Source organism: Lissotriton helveticus, chromosome 3_1 (genome assembly GCF_964261635.1).
Source record: "Lissotriton helveticus chromosome 3_1, aLisHel1.1, whole genome shotgun sequence".
Classification (NCBI taxonomy): Eukaryota; Metazoa; Chordata; class Amphibia; order Caudata; family Salamandridae; genus Lissotriton; species Lissotriton helveticus.
The window spans coordinates 256218226-256239379 of record NC_136061.1 but is presented as its reverse complement, the minus strand read 5'-3'; the positions used below and the strand labels follow the sequence as shown (position 1 = coordinate 256239379).

The 21154-nt window shown below is 44.8% G+C and overlaps 1 protein-coding gene across 16 annotated transcripts in view; it reads left to right on the top strand.

The window, feature by feature from the left end:
* The window catches only part of VEZF1 (vascular endothelial zinc finger 1), a 305190-nt gene extending 284494 nt beyond the window's left edge, over nucleotides 1-20696 (top strand). For 7 of the 16 annotated variants that reach the window (XM_078679758.1, XM_078679761.1, XM_078679756.1 and 4 more), the window contains one exon: nucleotides 18199-20696. In XM_078679758.1, coding sequence (XP_078535884.1) covers nucleotides 18199-18620 — 422 coding nt within the window. In that variant the 3' untranslated portion in view covers nucleotides 18621-20696. The remainder of the gene's footprint in view (nucleotides 1-18198) is intronic. The other 9 variants (XM_078679762.1, XM_078679752.1, XM_078679749.1 and 6 more) reach the window with 3 other exon arrangements.
* Nucleotides 20697-21154: the final 458 nt, after the last annotated feature.

The following is a 21154-nucleotide window of genomic DNA, read 5'->3' as shown; positions in this document are numbered from 1 at the left end:
TCATTTGGCGCAATCTTGCATTTGGCTTGCAATTTTCTTCCATTAACCACTTCCGCGCTCAAGACGAGCTCAGCTCGTCATGAGCGACGACGCTCGTATGCTCATGACGAGCTGAGCTCGTCATGTAACGCGGCTTTTTAAAAAAATGCAGCAGGAAAACCACTAGCGCGCATGCGGTTAAGGTTCACCTGGCAGTTCTTACTGCTCACAGAAAAAGTCCTTCACAAACTTCCTTTTTCAGAATCCTTGTCCTAAGATTTCCTGGAAGGGTTGAAGGTTTTTCCTCCCTTCCCCCTCCATGGGATTTTAATGTGCTTCTCTCACGTCTTCTGTATCAAGCCTTCGAACCCATACATTAGACATCTCTGCAGCACCTGTCTTGGAAAATAGCATTCCTTGTGGCTATCGCACCTGCCCGCAGGGTTAGGGAAATATAAGCTTTCTGCTCTCATGAGCCATACACCATATTTCATGCGTCCAAAGTACTCATGAGGACTCTTCAAAGTACCTTCCTAAGATGGTTTTGGATTTCCATATTGAACAAACAATCTTTTTGCCTAAATTTTTTCAGCACCCTTCTACTGTAGTGGAGAGATTTCTCCATTCTCTGGATGTTAGCTGGGTTCTCAGATTCTATCTTGACAAAACATTTCTGTTGATCTCCAATTGTTTATCAACTATAGCTCCCTCCGGATATGCTTGGCCACCTCTGAACAATGCACTTTCCTATGTTATCAAAAGGCTAACAAAACTCTCACTGCTAGACCTAAAGCACAATCTACCAGGGGAAAGACTGCTACTGTCTCTTTGCTCTGCATTAGTCCCTTTCCAGAGAGTTGCAAAGTGGCAATCTGGAAGTTTGTTCATACATTCACTAGACACTACTGCCTAGACTTTGGCGCTAGGGCAGATGCTCATGTAGGGCAGGATTCCCTAATAAACTAATTGCTTAACTTTTTTCCAATGAACCTCTGTCTCCTCCACCACGCTATGTGGGGATGGGTTTGCTAATCTATTCAGTGCTTCTGCCTATACGTGTGAATCTCCTACGAGAGCAGGAAAAGTTTCTTACATGTAACTGCAGTTCTCTTGTAGGGGTGATTCCATGATAAGTCATAAACAACCCTCCCGCCTCCCCTGTGTATTAAACTGAGGTGTCCAGACAATCTGCATAGATCTCACATTGCCTTAAAAAAGAACTGAAGTAACTACCACGAGCTGTGCTTGATGGGATACTGGTGGTCTATGGGTTCTTAAAGGCACAGCCCCTATTTGTGAGCCATATGATGGCAGTGTATGAGGCTACTCTGTCCCACTCTCATTCATCTCCATCATGAAAAAAGGGATCTGAAAGAAACAGGTTAGTATTAGATTCCTTACCTTAGAATATCCCCAGGCATCAGACTGGATCCGGAAAATTTTGCGTAGCAGTACCCCTGCGCGTCGGTAGGCGTCGTCTGCAGCTCCGCGTCCGTTGTCGGCGGCGCCGGGATGACGTTGTCGGAGTACTTAGACACCGCCCTCGTGCGCTGACGTCAGTTCTTCTTTTTTCCGCGCCAGCAAGCGCAGGTCCAGAGAAAGTGGTACCCTATAGTCATTTTTTGACTAAGCTTTTTCGATCCTTTTTGGATCCGTTTCGAGTCTACGACTCCATCGGTGCCGGTAGGGATGCCCAGGTTTAAGCCCTGTGCCGACTGCAACCGACTGATGTCGGTTACCGACCCCCCATCGCCGGTGCCTACATTGCCTTGGGCCCGACCACGATGACAAGTCGTGCCCCGACTGCCGGGCCTTGACGTCGAAGGCTAGGCGGGAGCTCACGCAACTCGGCCGGGGGTTCGAGTGACACCGCCCACGCGGCTCCGCCGGAGCCTCAGGCGTCGCGGCCTGCTTCATACCCGCTGGTCCCTGGGTACAACGCGACACCGGAGGAGATCGAGGCCTTCCTCATCGCTCACTCCTCCGTCGGGTTCCGCGGCGCCTTCGTCCAAGCGGGGGAGCCCCAGCGGGCCGAGGCTTTGGCCCCGGCACCGTCTGGTGCTTCGGCCCTGGCCCCGTCGGCGACTTCGGTCCCGACGCCGCAAGACCCCACTGGATCCGGTTCTGGATCCGGGTCGTCACTGGTCGACCTTATGACCCCGCCGGTGTCGACCCCTAGGGTGTCACCCCCGGCGCCGTCCCCGCATGCCGCCGCCAATATTCACACCCTTGGTCTGGGTCCGGCGCCGGAGCGGCGTCACTTGACGCCGGCCGAAGAGGAATACTTTGAGGATCTGGGTCCATCCTTTATCCCTGAATTTCAGGACATGGACGACTAGGGTGACTGGGGGGAGTGGGGGTCTGAGGACCAGTCATTTCAGGACTTGACACAGGAACTAGGGGAAGCCAGTGGCCTGGATACAGCCCCAGACACTGGTTTTGTCTCCCCTCCTACCGTGGCTACGGAGGAGGGGGCTGCTTATAGTGTGGTGCTGATGAGGGCAGCCAAGGCCTTGGCTCTTGAGCTCCCCGTCGCAACGGTGAGGTCTAACATCCTCACGGAGGTCCTTAAACCGCAGGTAAGCTCCCCAGAGCCTCTACTGCCATTTAATGAGGCTCTCACGGACGTCCTGTTGGGCACCTGTTCCTGGCCCACTACAGGTCCCCCTGTAGATAGGAACGTCGCTAGGCGCCACCGCCCTGCTCCGGGCGACCCTAGTTTCTTGTCCACCCACCCCACCCCCGAGAGCCTGGTTATCCAGGCCTCTACTTCCCAATCCGTATTCCCAACTGCGCCACCAGATCGGGAATCCAAGAGGTATGAACAATTTGGCAAGATGATGTTCTCCTCCCTTAGTTTGGGACTGCGGTCGCTTAACACCGTGTGCCTCTTGGGCCGTTACACCACCTCTGTGGGATACGGTCGGGGAAGTGCTGCCTGAGTGCCCGGAGGGGGCCCGGGTGAAACTCGCTCACACCCTCGCGGAGGCCCGACCAGCTCTCTTCCAGTCTGTTGCAGATGGGAGAGACGCAGCTAAGTTCATGATTCGTTGTGGCCTAGACACTGTCGATTCACTGGACCGTTCGATTGCAACGACAGTGGCGGTTCAACACCATGCCTGGTTGAGGACAACTTATTTTCGGGGGCTGTCCAAAACACACTTATGGACATGCCCTTTGATAGCAGTTACCTCTTTGGCGACAAAGCAGACAGCAGGTTGGAGCGGTTTAAGGACTCACAGGCTACTGCCAAGTCCTTGGGGCTGTCTGCAGTCTGCCCTCCTTCGCCTTCTGCTTTTCGCTCCTTTAGTGGCACGGAAGGGGCGCCGGCAGCTTTCGCAACAGAGCCACAAGCCTGCGCAGCAATAATCTCCCAGCAGGCGGGTCAGTCCACCGGCACCCTGGCCACCTCTGCCTCCAAGCCTTCCTAGTCCGAACTTTCAGGGCCATCAAACGCCAGTGGGCGGCAGGCTTCGCCATCACCTCTCCCACTGGCGCACCATCACAGCAGACAGGTGGGTTTTAGAGATAGTCCTGAGGTGCTACTCCCTCCCCTTCGAGACTACCCCTCCAGCCATGCCACCTCGGTACCCCGCATGTCAGGGGATTACTTGGTGCTTATTCAGCAAGGAGTTGCGGCCCTCTTGCCCAAGGGGGCCATCGAGCGTGTACTGACGCCAGAAGTAGGTCGTGGATGCCATTCCGACTGCTTTCTGGTGCCCAAGAAGGACAAGGGCATGCGTCCTATCTTAGACCTCGAACGTCAATCGCTTCCTCAGCAAGAGAAGTTCAAGATGCTCACTTTGGCTCAGATCTTGTCTGCTCTCAGTCCACAAAACTGAATAGTAGCTCTGGACTTGCAGGATGCTGATTTACACATCCCAGTCCTGCGGGTGTGGTTCACAGTAGGCCACGAGCATTTTCAGTTCACCGTGCTCCCTTTTGGCCTTACCAGCTCCCCTCGGGTGTTCACGAAAGTGATGGCGGTGGTCGCAGCTCATCTGCGCAGATCAGGGGTTTCAGTCTTCCCCTATCTCAACGACTGTTGAAGGTGGGCTCATCCCAGCCAGTAGTCTCCCACCTCCAGACTACGGCCGACCCCCTGCGTTTGCTGGGGTCCTCCATCAATGTGCCGGAGTCACACCTGATTCCCTCTCAGAAGCTCCTCTTTATCGGAGCAGTTCTGGACACGGCGCAGTTTCGGGGCTATCCTCCCGAACAGCGAGTCACGGATACTTGGGCTCTGATTCAGATCTTTCAGCCCTTGTCCCGGGTTTCGGTCAGAGTGACTCTGAGGCTGCTGGGCCTCATGGCTTCCTGTACCCTGCTGCTCGATCATGCCAGATGGCATATGCGGGCTCTGCAGTGGGACCTGAAGTTCCAGTGGGCGCAGCATTAGGGGAATCTGTCCGATCACGTCCCGATCTCGGAGGGCACTGCACGACATTTGCAGTGGTGGCCCACGAACCAGCATTGGGTCGAGAGCAGATTCTACTCCCTTCCCCAACCAGAGTTTGCAGTGGGGACGGATGCGTCCCTCCTGGGATGGGTCTGCCACGTGGAAGAGGCGGAGATCAGAGGCCTCTGGTCTCCGGCGGAGCCCAAGCTCCATATCAACCTTCTGTAGCTTTGGTCGATCCGGTTTGCACTGAAGGCATTCCTTCCCTCTTTCAAGGGGAGAGTAGTGTTGATGTTCAGGAAAACACTACCACCATGTGGTACTGCAACAAACAGGGTGGGGACGTGGACCCTATGTCAGGAGGCAATGCGTCTCTGGACATGGCTGGAACATCAGGGCGTTTTCCTGGTGGTTCAACACCTGGCAGGTTCTCTGAACGCCAGGGCAGATGAGCTCAGCCGTAGGTGCATGATAGATCACGAATAGCATGTTCACCCAGAGGTGGTGCAAGGTCTCTTTCAGCAGTGGGGAGAGCCTTAGTTAGATCTATTCGCAACCGAAAAGAACGCGCAATGTCATTCGTTCTGCACGTTTGAATTTCCAAGGCGGCACTCTCTCGGTGACGCTTTTCGTCGCGAGTGTAGTTGCAGTTCGTTGTACGCCTTTCGCCTATACCACTTCTGCCCAAGGTGCTAAAGATCAGGCGAGGCTGTGACATGGTGCACAGCAAAGGCTGTGGATCCACTTTCTGACCCCTTTCAGAGGTTCTCCTCTTTCTTCTTTCTCTTGCCCAGCAGGGCTCTGCTCTGGGCACTATCAAGGGCTACCTCTCTGCCATTTCAGCGCTACCTGATCAGCCTTCTCTTTTCAAGTCCCCCGTTGTCACTCACATGTTTCCACCTGTTCCTTTTGTGATGCCTCAGTAGGACTTGAACCTTGTTCTTACTTATTTGATGTGCGCTCCTTTCGAGCCACTTCACAATTTCCCTCTCGTCTTCTCACTCTTAAGACTGCTTTCCTGGTTGCCATCACCTCTGCCAGGAGAGTGAGTGAGCGAGCTCCAGGCTCTTTCTTCCAAACCTCCTTTCCTTTCTGTCCATTCGGACAAAGTTGTCTTGAGAACGTGTCCCTCTTTCCTGCCCAAGGTAGTCACAGCCTTCCACATCGGGCAGTCCATCACCTTGCCCACCTTCTTTCCTCCTCCGCATCCCTCGAAAGAGGAAGAGAGGCTCCACCGTCTGGACCCAAAACGTGTGCTCTCATTCTATCTGGACCACACACGCCAGTTCCGGGTGGACGACCAGCTCTTTGTTGGTTACGTGGGCGCTAAGAAGGGACCGCCGGTGCACAAACGGACCATCTCTCGGCGGGTTGTGTTGTGCATCAAGGTATGCTACTCTTTGGCTAAAAAGGAGCCTCCTGTTGGGCTAAGGGCCCATTCCACTCTGGCCACGGCGGCTACTACTGCCCTGGGTCCGGGAGTCCCCTTGCAGGACATCTGTCAGGCAGCTACGTGGGCCTCGCTGCACATGTTCGCTAGACACTACTGCCTGGACAGCCTAGTCTGGAGAGATGGCTTTTTCGGCCGTTCTGTTCTCCAGGACTTTCTGGTGTGATCATTGGTTCGCAGACCCACCACCAGGGTTGGTATTGCAGGGGTATCTATTCTAAGGTAAGGAATCTAGCACGAATCTGTTTCTTTCAGATGCACAAGTTACTTACCTTCGGTAACGATATATCTGTAAGAAACAGTAGTTAGTGTTAGATTCCTTACTGCCCCACCCATCCTTCCCGTTCTGTGTACCGATTTCTAGGGTTAAGGTTCTTCCCTTTGAGGGCCCTAGTTTCATGGCACCAGTGTCCGTTTTTATCAGGGCTCTGCGTTCCTGGCGCGTAAAAGCTGTGTATGAGAACTGACGTCAGCGCGCGAGGGCGGCGTCTAAGTACTCCGACGTCATCCCGGCGCCGACGACTGACGCGGAGCCGCAGACGACGCCTACCGACGCGCAGGGGTACTGCTACGCAAAACTTTCCGGATCCAGTCTGACGCCTGGGGATATTCTAAGGTAAGGAATCCTACACTAACTACTATTTCTTACAGATTTATCGTTACCGAAGATAAGTAACTTGTGCGTCAGTTTCTTGCATGGGTCTGCGTTACTGGCGCAGAAAGTCGTGTACAGAACTGATGTCCGCACCTGTGGGCAGTGTCTAAGTAGCGCCCGCGATGTCATCTCGGCTACCACGACGCCAACAGATGCAGAGCCACGGCACCTACGGACGTGCAGTGTTACTGCTGATAAACTTTCCAGAGCCAGTCTGACGCATTGGGTAATTCTAAGGTAAGGAGTCTATCACTACTAATGTTTCGTACAGATATATCGTTACCGAAGGTAAGTAACTTGTTCGTTAATGCTAAATATGGAGGGGTAATTACTGCCAAGGTGTGCATGTCGCAGAAAATGACAGACAACGCCATTTTTAAATTAATCAGGAGGCGTGTATTTCCATAACTGAATAAGCCACCTAATTGTGGATGAAAGGTTTGTCTATCACCGTAACAAAATAGACACAGCAGGAAAGAGACAACGGTATGCTGGAGTAAGAAATCATGGCTGTCGGTGCGATCAGCAACAAGCACAATTGGGGGTTCCTATTGCTGTGTCTGAAGGCAGCATAAAAGTATTCCTTCACTAAGATGGCTGCCTGATGTGCAGTACGCCCTTTCTAAAGGAAGTAGAGCATATAACAGCAACATGGCCGAATGTTGTTTACGAACACCGATAGGACACATCCGCTTCAGAACAGGAACACAGGCAGTCCGTGAATTTGGTGCCGAACATCATAAGATGGCGCAAGGCTACATTATTTGAAACGGGCACTGGCCCGCACAACTTGAAAAATACACTGCCAGAAACACCTGGAACTTGTAGGCGAGCCAATTAATAATTTTTCAGTAACCTTTTTTTCCTTTTGTAGCATTACCAATATAGGCACAATATCCACTGCTAGCTCCTATCACAACGTCACAAAAAGGACAAAGAACTGCAAGTAACGCGTTCCACACTTGCACTGGAGACCAAGGAATAGATCATTCAAATGGAAATCCATGTCTACATAGTTGTACATTCAATAATCCACAGGCGTTCTTTGTTGATCTCTAGCCTTGACAGAGACAGGTAGGACAAAGATATTGAATACCTTTTAAAGTAAAAAAATTAAATCCACGGGTAATATTGCAATAGTAGTAGATTGAAAATAATGCAGGAATTGATGTCTGCAGCTGTTGAGATGCTCTCTTTACCGTTCATCGCCAGTGTAATAAAGCAAAAAAGCTGATAAAATGCGCAGGTAGGTTCTTTATTAGCGAGCATCCCATCCAGAGCATCCAAGTTTTGGTACAACTGATACATAGAATCTACATAGCATGACATCAATACCATAGACATTTTTACATTCTACATTCCACAACTAGCACCAGAACTTCTCCAGATAACTACACATCTTCCAGATACCACAGGGACTTCTGTCCGAAGTGCTGTTTTCCCTGAGATCATATCCAAAGAGTATTTTCCAAATGGATGGCGTTCTTGGCAGCACATCTCTGACAGGATCAAATGTGTGCAATTGAAAGTTTAGCATTGCAGTAACCACAAGTCAGAGGTTAGGGATGCCCATGAATTTCATCCAGTCACTGTTAGAAGCAGTAATTGCCACAGCAGTTAATACGGTATCCTACAGAAGAGAGACCTTTGTACATCCACAGAAATGTCACTTCCTGCATGCTTAATCTAAAGGCCACGTGATGCTATTTTATCAGCATACTGTGCCTACATATGCGCTAATAATATTTTGAAGTTTAGCAAAGAGCATTTCTGTTTGGACAAATGGTGTAGTACATTTCCATAGTCCAAAATTTCGGATTGTACTTGGGACCACCGCAGCAGTGAATGGAGGACACATGGCGAGTTCACTTTGGGGACTTCACTTTGGGGACTGGCAGTACAGATTGATGCTGTTGCAGACAGTTTTATAATCATTTAATTCTTGAATGAAATGAAATCATTGATGAAGAATACCATTCCAACAACTCATTCCAGAGCAGACCATAGTAATTTAGTGTATTCCTCCTTGAATCGGAAACCTGATTCACCTTAACATTGGTATGCAACATTGTAAGGACTCAAACAAGGCACCACAACCATCTATTACCTGAACACGTAGGCAGCAGCAGGGCCAAGGACACCCCATCTAGGGAAGGTTAGACCATATTATGTTGGGCTACAGGTGCTGGCATTGTCCTGGCTGAGTTCATTTCTTAAGGACCGTGTCTTTCAAGTACACACGCACCAGTATTGTTCTCGATCAAATCAGTTACCATCTTGGGTGCCCAAGGGCTCTACATTTAAATCAAATCTCTTCAATGTTTACATAAGGCCTCTTGTGGACATAGTAGAATTATGTGGCCTCACTCTATTATGTTATGCAGACAATACTCCCGATTGTTGTCTCCTTGTCTTCTCAGGAGAAGCACAGTGCAGAGGCATTGAACCGCTGCCTCAAACAATTCTCCACTTGGATGAATGCAAATTCATTGAAGCTTAATGGAGATAAGACAGAGTTCCTACTGCTTAGCAGTTGTCACCTGTGGGGTCCCCATCTGTGCTGGATGGAATGGGTGCTCTACCAACCCCAGCCCCTGTAGTCAAGAACCTTAGAGTCTTGCTGAATGATAATCTTTCTTTGAGCCGCCAAAGTGTCGGCTACCTGCTTCAGCATCTTGAGGTGGCTTAGAAAGATTCTAGGGTGTCTCCCGTACTTTGCCCAGAGAACAGTCATCCAGCCATTGTCATCTCAAGGCTTGACCGCAGAAACATTCTCTACCAAGGGGTCCCAAAGTATCTTTTTTGGAGACTACAGATAGTACAGTAGGCCGCTAGACTCTCACTCAACTCACCCAAGTGCCACTGCACTGTCTGCATGCTACGTGAATTACACTGGCTCCCAGTTGAGTGGTGGGTTCAGTTTTAAGCATTGTTATGTACACACATGCCTTCAAAATCTGGTCCTCTGTATTTAACCCCTTCCATGCTTATGACGAGCCCACAGTGGAGCTGTGCTCATGACGAGCTGGGCTCATCATAACGGCCGCAGCACTCCCATGCGCAATTGATTCCCCGCGCTGTGCGGGAGAATCAATAGTGGGCGGAGTCGTGGCGAGCCCAGCTCGTCGTGAGCACAGCTCCACTGTGCCTCATGACGAGCTGGGCTCGTCACGGGCACTGCAGTGCCACGGACCCCCTCTAACCCCTCCCCCCCCCCCCCCCCCCCGCTTCGTGGGGGAATTACCCCAGCGGCGAAGGGGTTAAGATCTCTGGTGTTACCTTATACACAAAACCCATCCCTGCACTCAAGTAACCTGGACCTAGCTGCCGTGCCCAGTGTTAGGAGATCCAGGCAAGGATGCCATGCCTTGTATTTCTTAGGGCAAAAGCTGTGGAACTCTTCCCCCGATCCTAGAGCATACAGATTGCTCTCAAATTTCCGTGAGAAGCTCCAAACCTGGTTTTTTAACCATGGACTTCAGGATTAGCAATCGGGACATTCTCTAGTATCCATGCCCTGACAGCGCTGAGAAACTCTTGGTTGAGTAGCCATGCACTCTATAAATCTGTTTAATAATAATATTTAAAAGCCATAGGTATAATCATCACAGCCACTTGCTAGGAGTATTAAACAAGCCACCATGCTAAGTTGTCTCCTATTCAAAACCCACGAGTAATAGCTCCCAATGTCCATAATCAATGTTTAAGTTCCTGGAAAAAAATCCATAAATCTTTTCAGAATCACAGAAAACGTAAACTGCTCTGCATCCTTGTTAGAGCCTTGATTGATCCATAAATAGTCTATTGCTCTTAGTTCTGAAGCCTTATGCAGGTGGTCATGAAGTTAAAACCGGTTACCCTGACAGTTTTGTAAATTACAGTGCACAGTAGTGGCTATGAGATTGCTGTGAATACCTGATTGTATGACCAAGGAATAGAGCAGAATGTACCATCACATCATACAACCTTGAACTACCACATACTTTCTCTATTTTTTCTTCACTCATTGGTGCCAAATTTCCTCCTGTCCACCAAGTGTGGCTTGAATGCGGTCAAGCACGCTGCCTGTACCTGCCATCCACTGAAGCTTAAGCATGGAGCCATCTGCTTCTTATACTTGGAGGCAGACCACTGCCTCTGACTCTCATCCATGAAGTTTTTTTTTTCTTTCGTATGCATGTAGCCAGGTGCTGTTCCCCAAAAATATTTAATTTCCTTGGCAAATGCAATGTATTTATAATTTGAATCCTATTTTCGTAGCTTGCCTCAGACTATATTGTTTAGATATTCTCAATTTGTGAAAAAATTTGGTTTTATTTTTTTATATTCAATAGTAAATTATAATTTTGAAGATTCACTTATGAGAAGAAGAAAAAAAAGTTGTGAGAAATTTCACAAACGTGAACCAAAAATGTAAGGGAGCAAGGGTAACGCAGCCAGTTAGACTTCCGTCGGAAACTTCTTTATGGAATACCACTTTACTGTTATCCCCATCATGGCATGCCCAAGAAGAGGCTGTTACCTGGGTTCCTTTTTATGGATCCTTGCGATCCTGCATTGCCAGAGGTAACTTTTCTGAACTTTCCATCAGGGATGATGGAAGGTTGCTTGTGAATTTTGGAAAGATTCTCTTGAAGGAGAACAAGGATTACTGGTAGGTAACTTCATTCTTCAGGAGATCTTCATTGAGAGTCCCAAGCAAGAAATAGAGTGGCAGACCCATCCCTAAAACAGGATGAGAGAAAACACTATTTCATTCCCAAAAGAGGTTTTGCAAGGAGGCTTGACCCAATTTGATGTTTCTGGAATCGGTCAAGAGTTGCAATTGGAGCAGATCCCAAAGGTGGCTGCTTTCCCGATCTCTACAGTTATGTTTCTTAAGCGAGCAGCATTCGTGTGTCTGTCTTGTAGATTAAATCTTTGCTCTTTCAAGGAGGGATTTGATAGTGCTGCCATATCAGTTCAATGCCACACTACACAGTAACACCCAACATTAGTAAATGTAGTTAACATTTAGTCAGTTAATGTCCTAGGTTTACAGCAATGGCAAAAACAAACAATCTATTACTTGTCGCTAAATCGAACTAGCTGTTAGTGTACTATCTTTATCAAAAAGCCAACAAGACTATGTTCTGCAGACCTAGACCTACCAAACTGAAGGGAATACACCTACTGTAACTCTTCCCAAGTATTCTCACTCCTATGATTTGTCTAGAATTTGGTACATATTTTCATGAAACTTTACAGTCTACACCCTAATTCCAGGATAGGTACAATAGTGAGTCAGGCATCATTGATCTAGGGTTGTCCAACTTCCCATTTTTCCCTTTCTTGTTGTAGACTTCTCACACTTGAAAGTGAAAATATATATATTTTGTAATCCTAGTTCAGCATGGCAATCTTTACCTGAATTCTTCACCATCACACTTTCTTTCAATATGGAAAAAGTCTTGGTTGGAAAATGTTAAATCAAAGTATAAACAACCAAGAATTCTTAAATGAACTACTTCATAGCTGTATAAGCAGTCTCCTCTGGGATAGCCTGAAGACTTAAAGGCATTTTTTTTCCTGGTCATGCAGCATGACCCCGATCGGCTCATTCTCTTATTCTTTTAAAAAATATATTTTTAATAAAAAAAGCCCTGCAAATGAAATTCCATACGCTATTTTTGTCCGAAATCTTCGAAGGAATCTAATTTGTAGTCCGTTTGTTTTGAGATCTATAGGTGTATGTGTGGGTGTGTACATACGTGTGTGTACACATGTGTATAAAATTTTTATATATGCCTTGGCAGTGGAATCTGTGGCTCAATGATGCTTTATTTCGAGGAACTGTAATAATAAACATGCATTCATGTTATTACTTTAGTGTAATTATCAATTTATTACCTCAGTATTGTAAACCTAATGTCAACTGCCTTACAAATTGCATTGAGCAGTTACTTTGCCCGTGAAAAGGAATCTCCTCATAGGCAAGTTTCTACTTCAAAATTATTTTACATTGCTGCACAGATTTAACCCCTCCAATACTGGTTTTGGTTAAACACATTTTATTAAACAAACATGCAGGCAAAAAATGCCAAGGGATAAACCATATGTGCAGATTAAAATATTTATCGCAATTTTTTAGGGAGGCAAGGGGCATCATGACCCTCTTGATGCTTCACCTCATCTATGGTAATAAATAGCACAGTATGCTGTGCATCTGCATATATACTATAAACAAATAGTGCACAAAATTCGTTCCAGATTTCGGTGAAGAGTCACATGTTGGAGACCTAAGATTTTATAAGTCACTCATTTTTCGTTGTTAGTTGCAGCTGGTTTGGGACCCATGTTTGCTTTGAGTCCCATCTGTAGTTCTGACAAATGAAAATGTTGACTGCAGCTGGCCCTTTCCAGATTTGTTGGTTGCAACCGCAGCAGATGCCATTGTGTGATCAGTCCTACCTTGTCTCCTTTGTTATTGAGACCATGTGAAGCAGCAGCTGTTTTTCTATCTCCGTTGACTTTCCAAAGTGCACTGGACTCCCCCTTGATTACGATCCAGTGGCGGATGACAGGAAACCAAGTTGGGGTATATTTTTTTTGCACACTGAAATTCACCAAGTATACACTGAAATGTTTCAGACTTCTATCTCTGCATGGCATCTCTGTCCCATGGACCCAAACTAGTACACTCATTAAATAACATGCAGATGAGGACTTGTGTTATTTAAATCCAGCGTATATATAAACCTGCTTATGGAAGTATCTTGGACCTTGAAGATGCACGTGTCTTCTGTTTGTTGGTATATCGTTCTAGGCACCTCATTTTTGGGTCTCGGCTAGAAGCGCGTTCTCGCCAGAGAACCATAGTCGTCGGCTCAGCCGACAAGACCCGACAAGGAGTGGAGACAAGAGCTGGCCACGCGCGCAGCATTGTCTATGGCGGAGGCGGATTCAGACGCGCGTGTGAGCTTGTAACGTAGACAGCTCACGCGCGCGACCCAATCCCAAGGCGCGCGTCGGAATGTCGAGCAGGCACGGAGCTCACAGGCGCAGGGGTTCACGGGGAGGACAGAGGGCCTTCAGATATAGCTGCTCTGACGTCAGCACAGCTCTCCAAGGTGGGAGGCAGGTCGCCCAGGGATAACTCGCCTAGTAAAAGGTGAGGGATCAGATTAACAGACTGGTAAATAATTGTATCCCTGTACTTACAAGGAAATTAAAAGCTGCAGCACTCAGTTGCTTATCCGGGGGCTTTATCCCGGGCCCCTCCTGCTCTTCTCTCGTGGCAGTGTGCCGAGTGCCGCCAGTCACCCTCTCTTACCTGAATGCTTTGCTCCATTTGCGGCCCTGGCCTCCCTCAGTAAGGCACCAGAAAGACGACAAACCACTTTGAGGAGCAGGAGGGTGTTAGCTGCTTTAGCAAGGGAGTCGGCAGAGTGCAGTAAATGGAATATGCGAGGAAAGTAATACAGCGGGTATACACACTGCTCCCAAAGTGTTTCATCTATAATTGTATACAGTGCTTACTACCCCTGAGGAGGCGTAGAAGCGCTTTACGGCGAGTAGAACGCTACTCCAGAACACAAGGTTATTGGTTAATCTAGTAGTTAATGTTGGTTGTTGCGATTAGTCATGTGCTCTAAGCATTCACTCCAGTAATGTTTTACAGATTATGTTAATACCAGTAGTATGTGTGGCGCTGTACTCCTGATATCCTACTGTTGTACACAGGGTCGCTGACCTCTGAGTGCTCTTGCTGTGTAGTGTCGCTCCTGACAGTGTAGGCTCTGTTGCGGTGCTGCTCGACTTGAGCATGGTGTGTGTGGGTTTTCTTTTGTTTTTCCCAGCAGACTCGTTATCTTCCCCCAGCTCTTTTTATCCCACTGCGGGCTGCAACATTAATCACCCCTGCGAGTGACTTGAGAATACTGACGTGCTTGGTGAAGTATTTGGGAAAACTTCGTATGTTTTTAATAAAAGTGGTACGAAGTGTTTCTCATCTGGCCTTGCGTGCGCGGCTCAGGCACGGGCTCACAATTTAGCACAAAAAACGTAGGGATGAGGTGGGGTGGGGTAAAAACAATAGGTGATCGGAAAAAGCCCTATTTGAGTGAAATTGTTGGTGAGTAAAATACTTAAAAAACGATTAGTCTTCGAGGTCATCACCTCAGGCACGGGACTGACGCAGTTATTCACACAGCTCTGATGATGCACCTCAGGCAGGGGCTCACAGCTATTATTATTCACACCGCTCTGACGATGCACCTCAGGCACGGGCTGACGCAGTTATTATTCACACAGCTCTGATGATGCACCTCAGGCATGGGCTGACGCAATTATTATTCACACAGCTCTGATGATGCACCTCAGGCAGGGGCTCACAGCTGTTAATATTCACACAGCTCTGACGATGCACCTCAGGCACGGGGCTGACGCAGTTATTATTCACACAGCTCTGATGATGCACCTCAGGCACGGGCTGACGCAGTTATTATTCACACCGATCTGATGATGCACCTCAGGCAGGGGGTCACAGCTGTTATTATTCACACAGCTCTGATTATGTAAATGACCATGCCATTTATTTATGATTTAAAAAAAAAAATCATGAGCAATGCCAATAGCTCTACCTTTAATGCTGCCGACACCATTGCATTGTAAATGCTTGTTGTTCACACCTATGAATGATCTGTTTGGATATTTTGTTCATTATATGCTACTTCCGTCACTCTGAATGTTGGTTTCAAACTGCCTGCGCCTCCCAGAGTTAAGCTTTGACTGCTCAACATCACTTCCTCCAGAGAGTCAAGAACCTGGAGCAGTGGCTCCCAAACTGGGGTCTGCGGACCCCCAGGGGTCCGCAGACTAGTTTTAAAAGCACTGCAAAGTTCCTTGTACAATGAGCAGTTTTTGGGCAGCAAGAAAAGTGTCAAGATAATTCCAGTGATTAATGTACATGCTAGAGAGAGAAGGGGGTTTTGTCCAGTGGCAGCTAAGGAAGTGCAGATGGTTAATATGCCTGCTGCAAAGAATGTCTACCATGCATTGAAAAAACTGTAATTTGTTTTGTGCATAGCTCAGCGGGTTCCTGCTTTTGCCACAGAGATGTTATTGTTCAGTTCACAAGTTCCAATCATAATCTAGCACAGTGAGCTATAAACTGCAGCCCAAGAGCTGCATGCAAACGGAATGGTACAAGTTAGTAAGTTATGCTTTTTCCCAGACTTTCATTATCCTGATGCTGTAAAAAAGGTTTGTTTGGGTAGCAAAAAATACTTATTATTAAAGTCAACGCTAACCCCTGTGTTATGTTCTAAATCCTGAGTTTGGGCTTCTCCAGAGCAAGCACTCTTAAAAAACGCCTACCAGTATGGATGACATGCAAATCCTACACCTTGTAGTCCCCTTTGCCTAATGTAACATTTTCTATTAACTGATCTACACATATAAAAATCATTGTTTCTGTATGGGTGTGATGTAAAGTGCTCTTGACACCCTAGAGTGGTATGAGAGGTGCTATAAAATAAATGCATGTGCTATGGAGAGATGAGGCACTGTTGGAGGGTAGTAGTGAGGGAATCATTGAAGATTGACACAAGATAGTTGTATCCTGGAGCATAGTAAGGCCATTATTTACTATGCTTTAAAAGCTAATACAATTCAATATATAATGTCAAATGTCTTGTAAAATGCACCATTTCCCCCTATATTTTCTATAGGGAGAGCTCCCCAAAGCCCCATTTGTTCTGGTCAGGCTCACTCGCAGCACTTGGTGTGCACTGTATAGGGACTGGTCTAACAATATTTTCCAAAGCAACTCTGGGTTTCCAGTCAAGCCTTGGCAGGACGAGAAGCCTCAGGCAGCGAAATAAAACCAAACAATGAAAAGTTAGTCGCTAGATGCAGCACCAACCTTCTCATTAAGATTTTTCGATTTTTCAAATATTTTTAATCAAAAAATACAGAAATCTTTAGTAATTCAAGTCTAGTTTTTGTTTGATGTGCACATGTGTGTTTATTTTTTTGAACTACAATTTTAATGTTTGACATTTAAATCCTACAAATTGCTTGGCGGTCCCCAGCTTCCAGCAGTGACTCAATGGGGATCCTCAGGAGTGAAAAGTTTGGGAACAACTGACCTAGAGGAAGTACTTGTGACCTTGGGACGAGTGGTAAATAACAATGCCCACTGTGGATATTGGGTATTAACCACTTATTGTTTTAGGTCCCAATCAAGCTACCTCACAAGTACTCCTTTTCCTGAGTGATTATGCTTTTCATATAACTTATTGATCAGATTAGGTTATTGTAGAAATGCATTTGAAATGGTACGTATTAAAAATAATCGCAAAATGTGTGTATGACTGCACCTACCATAACATCACCTCACCATACCTTCTTGTACATCCTCTTTAACCAAACCTTATGGATTTCGTTTGGCCAGAATACACTTTTAGTTTCTTTATTGACTTCACATTCTTGTAGTCTATTAGGAGTTGCATCTTTGTATCATCCACATGTACATGAATTGTATCTAATGGGTTTAAATATATATTTAAGCACATAGGCCATTAGTGTATAAGCACAGTTTGGGCATAGCAATATAATATAAAATCCAACATATACTGGTCCTCTTTAATAATATCAGAAGGATAAATAATACATAATATGCCCATTTATACCTATTAAAAATACAATGTTAGGCTTGTGAAGAGAAACACTCCTAGGCAAGGTACAACTTCCAGAAATATTGTTTAAGCGGTACAATGTGACCTACACTAGAAGTACAAAATGAATCTAGCTCAAAGTTCTGGCAAACTTGTAACTTCTTTGGCAGGCTGAAGTTACAGCTTTTCAGGACTGTTCAATGGTTATTTTAAAGTATTTATTTAAGGCTAGTTATGTGATGTAGAGCGATGTTTCCCTTTGCATCCGTATCAAAACATACACATTATCTTGCTAACCAAATGCTATGCATAATGACAATGTATATTGCTAGGAAGAGAACCGGTCACTCCTCTTTGCCTAAACCTGTATTTTAGAAAGCAGTGTAATAATGCAGAAACCCTTTTTGTGGGGTCTGAAATAATTTTAGCATGGCGGAAATTAATCAATAGCTCGTACATCCATCATCAGCTAGCTTTATTTAATATAATGAGGATTCGGGTTACAATAAAAAATAAAATTTGCAGCAGATAACACTTTTAGGTTCAATAAGGAGTTTAATTTCTACCAAAAATATTTATGCTAAACTTTAAAAACATTGTTCATGTCCTGAATTATGTGGTTTCTTGTGTACTTGACTTGTGACTACATTCATTTTAGCATGTTTTAAAAAAAATGAAGAAAATGGACACAGCATGAGGCAGTTATATCACTCTTTTCAAAGTTTAATAAAGATTCACAGCTTGAATGTTTTTGTTATGGAATATTGGAACAAAAGCAGTAATCCCAAATACGGTTGCCAAAACAGTTATAATTTGTCTCCTATCCTTTTCTTAGTTATGTTGCTAGTTGGCAAGGAGCTTAATCCAGTGTGTAAATTAGCATTTTCCTTATTTTGGCTGTACCTTGTGGAAACTTGTGCTTGTGCCTAGTGACCCTAGACTTGCATACAAATGTAAAAGTGTCTAGTTAACACCATTTAATTTTTTGTGTAATGCACTTGACAATGGTTTTGTATTAAAATATGTCTTTCTTTTGTTCTATTTTTCCGTCTCTTAGATACTGGTAACATGTGCCAAACTTCCACTGCTGTTACAACGCCAGTGACTCTTACTTCTCCATTCAATATAACCTCCTCAATTGCCGCTTCAGGCACAATGACGAACCCAGTAACAGTAGCAGCTGCTATGAGTATGAGGAGCCCAGTAAATGTGTCCAATTTAGCCTCGCAGATGAATTTAGGGCACCCTGTTGCTATTACAACTCCGTTATCCATGACCTCTTCGTTATCGCTTGCTTCAGGAGTGAATTTATCTACTCCCGTCACGTCTCCAATGAATTTAGGACATCCAGTCACAATAACCTCTCCTATGAACCTGCCAACTCCAATGTCATTGGCGGGCCCATTGAACATAGCAATGAGACCAGTCGAGAGCATGCCCTTCCTTTCCCAAGCTTTACCCTCGTCACCTCCCTGGTAAATAATCTCTAAGCAGTATTCAAGTTTATCTGTAAGTAACACTTTGCCAGCACATTGACAAAAAAGAGAGCAGTTAGTAGAAATGTAAAACTAGGCATCTGGAAAATTCTACTGATTAATAAAACAGATTAGCAGCTTTCTCTTAAGTTGGTTATTGGTGAGAACTGGAGATGCAAGCTATGTTCACAAGGGCGCAGTAGATGGTTTAATGCCAGAATGCATCCTAAGCATTTGCTCAGTATTTCACCTTGGCAAATCAACTCGAAATAATGTGTAGAAAACACTAGCCAGTCCCTTCATAATCACTTACTCAATTGATATGTGATATGTCATTTCTGAAGACTGTATTTCAGAGCTAGTGTCATATCTCATCAGTTTGGTGTATTTTTTTTATTTTGTAAGGAAATGCATTATATTGAAACATTAAAATGCATTTCAGAGAATATGTATTTTACCTTGGGAATATGTTTAGTTCAGGCAGAATTCCCTATGGGAAAGGCAATACCAGCTCTGATATGCAAAGCATATGATAATTTATCATCCGTACTTCATTTACATATGATAGGGATTGTGACCTGATTTTGAAATTGTAAATATTGCTCAACATATTACCCTAAGGGAGTATTAGCATTGTAGTCAATATGTTTTAAACCGTTTGTGTTTTGGAAAGAAAACAAGATAAAAGAAGCTGAAACAGGAGTCATGGAAATGTGTGCACGCGCATGGGCTCCTGATCGCTTTGGAGTACAAGTTGCGTAGTAAAATAAAAATGCTTCAGAACTGTCATGGAATCATTGATGTCAATTCAGATAAGAGCAGAAGCTCTTGGACAAGAAGGATTTAATCTCTCCCATTGTCACACCCGTAAATGTTGCAACGGGTGATGTGTTGACTGTTTATTACAAAGTTTGTCTTCTATTAAATTGTATACAGTTTTTTTATTCTAACCACTAACTAGGTTGTGTGACCCTGCAGAACAAGTAAAAAGTCTTTGCTTTGGTTTTTATTAATTTTCCCTAGCAATCAAGTGTTGTGAAAATGTTTTGATTTTTGTAAATATTTATGAACTTCCACATTTTTACTTGTTTCTTTAACACATTTCTGGCCAATTTTGTGGATTAATATTTTAGGTGGCAGTTGGAGAAACAACTGCGTGCCTAGGATTGTACCCTGATGGCACTTGCGCTGGGGAGGTTGGATCACACTTGTAGACATCAGGAACCATGTTCTTTTTTTTTTTTTTTGTGTGTGTGTAATCCTAGCAGAATGTTATTTGTATAATAGAAAAAAGAAACCAAAATGTAGACAACAGATTTGCTTTTAGACCATCATGTGACATTAACTTTTTTTAAACGTGTTTAAATACATCTAAACAAAGACTCTACATTTTAAAACAACTTTTAAACAAATTACATTTTTTATTATAACAAAACTTGAACTGCAGAAGCAAGCAGATGCATCTGAAAGGATAATGTTGGGGAGGAGCTATTCCTTTAAAACGGTGTATGGTCCTGCCCCCAGGGTCAGTATAAACAACAAGCGCCTATCTTTATCACTTAGGATGGACAGGCAGATCATTAGATACAAACATTACTAGGGGCTTGGACTATGTAATAGAATTAAGTGTAAAAATAATTTTATAAATGATCTTTTGTACTCTAGGACATTAAACTGTACAAGTTTTGTATATATAAAAAGCTTAGGAACTTTCTGTGTAGCAGAAGGCAACACATTCCTACACTTTTAATGTATATGTTTGTTATAATGTCCATGTAAGCATATGCCCCATGTTTGTGCCTTTTAATTAGTTTGTCTCAATAAACAAAAATGTAGAGAAACATGTAGCAATTAATTTATGATTATTGATTAACGGTATGTAATTTGGTGTATATATCTTTTCTAGTACTTCATAGTATGTCTTGACTGCTGGAGAAGCTAGGTAAGATGTTCTAAAACCAGAAGTATTGTTTGTAGGGGAGGGGGATATCATTCTTCGTCCTTTGCAAGTAAATGTTTTTGTAATGGAAGCCTTGATTGTACAGCATAGACTTATATTAAAAAATATTAGTACAGTGAACACTGGTTAGTACTTATTTTTCAAAATGTTGCTTGCCGATATTTGCAGTGCCTTGTTTTTTTCTGTGTAGAAATTGCTTAGATTTGATATTTACTACTTTTTGCTCAGGTTTTTCATATTCCTTTTCATAAAATGAGAATAGTTTGGCTAACATTGCAAATAGGTTTATCTGACTGTATCGATGTTGTGTTCCTCAAATATTTGTATGTTAGTGTCTCTTATTTTCAATTTGTGGTATGTTGCAGGACCAGACTTAGTTTATTGGCTGCTTTTACTTACTGATGATGATATGGATTCAAGTTTTTGCTCTGCATCAAATTAATAGCTTTATATCCACTCCGTCCCACGCACCAAACAACGTTTGATGCTAGACACTTCATCTTTACCTGATCACCATTCCTTCCAGGTACTATGCAACAAGACATCCAGTTGTGCATACAAGGTACCAGTTCAGGTGA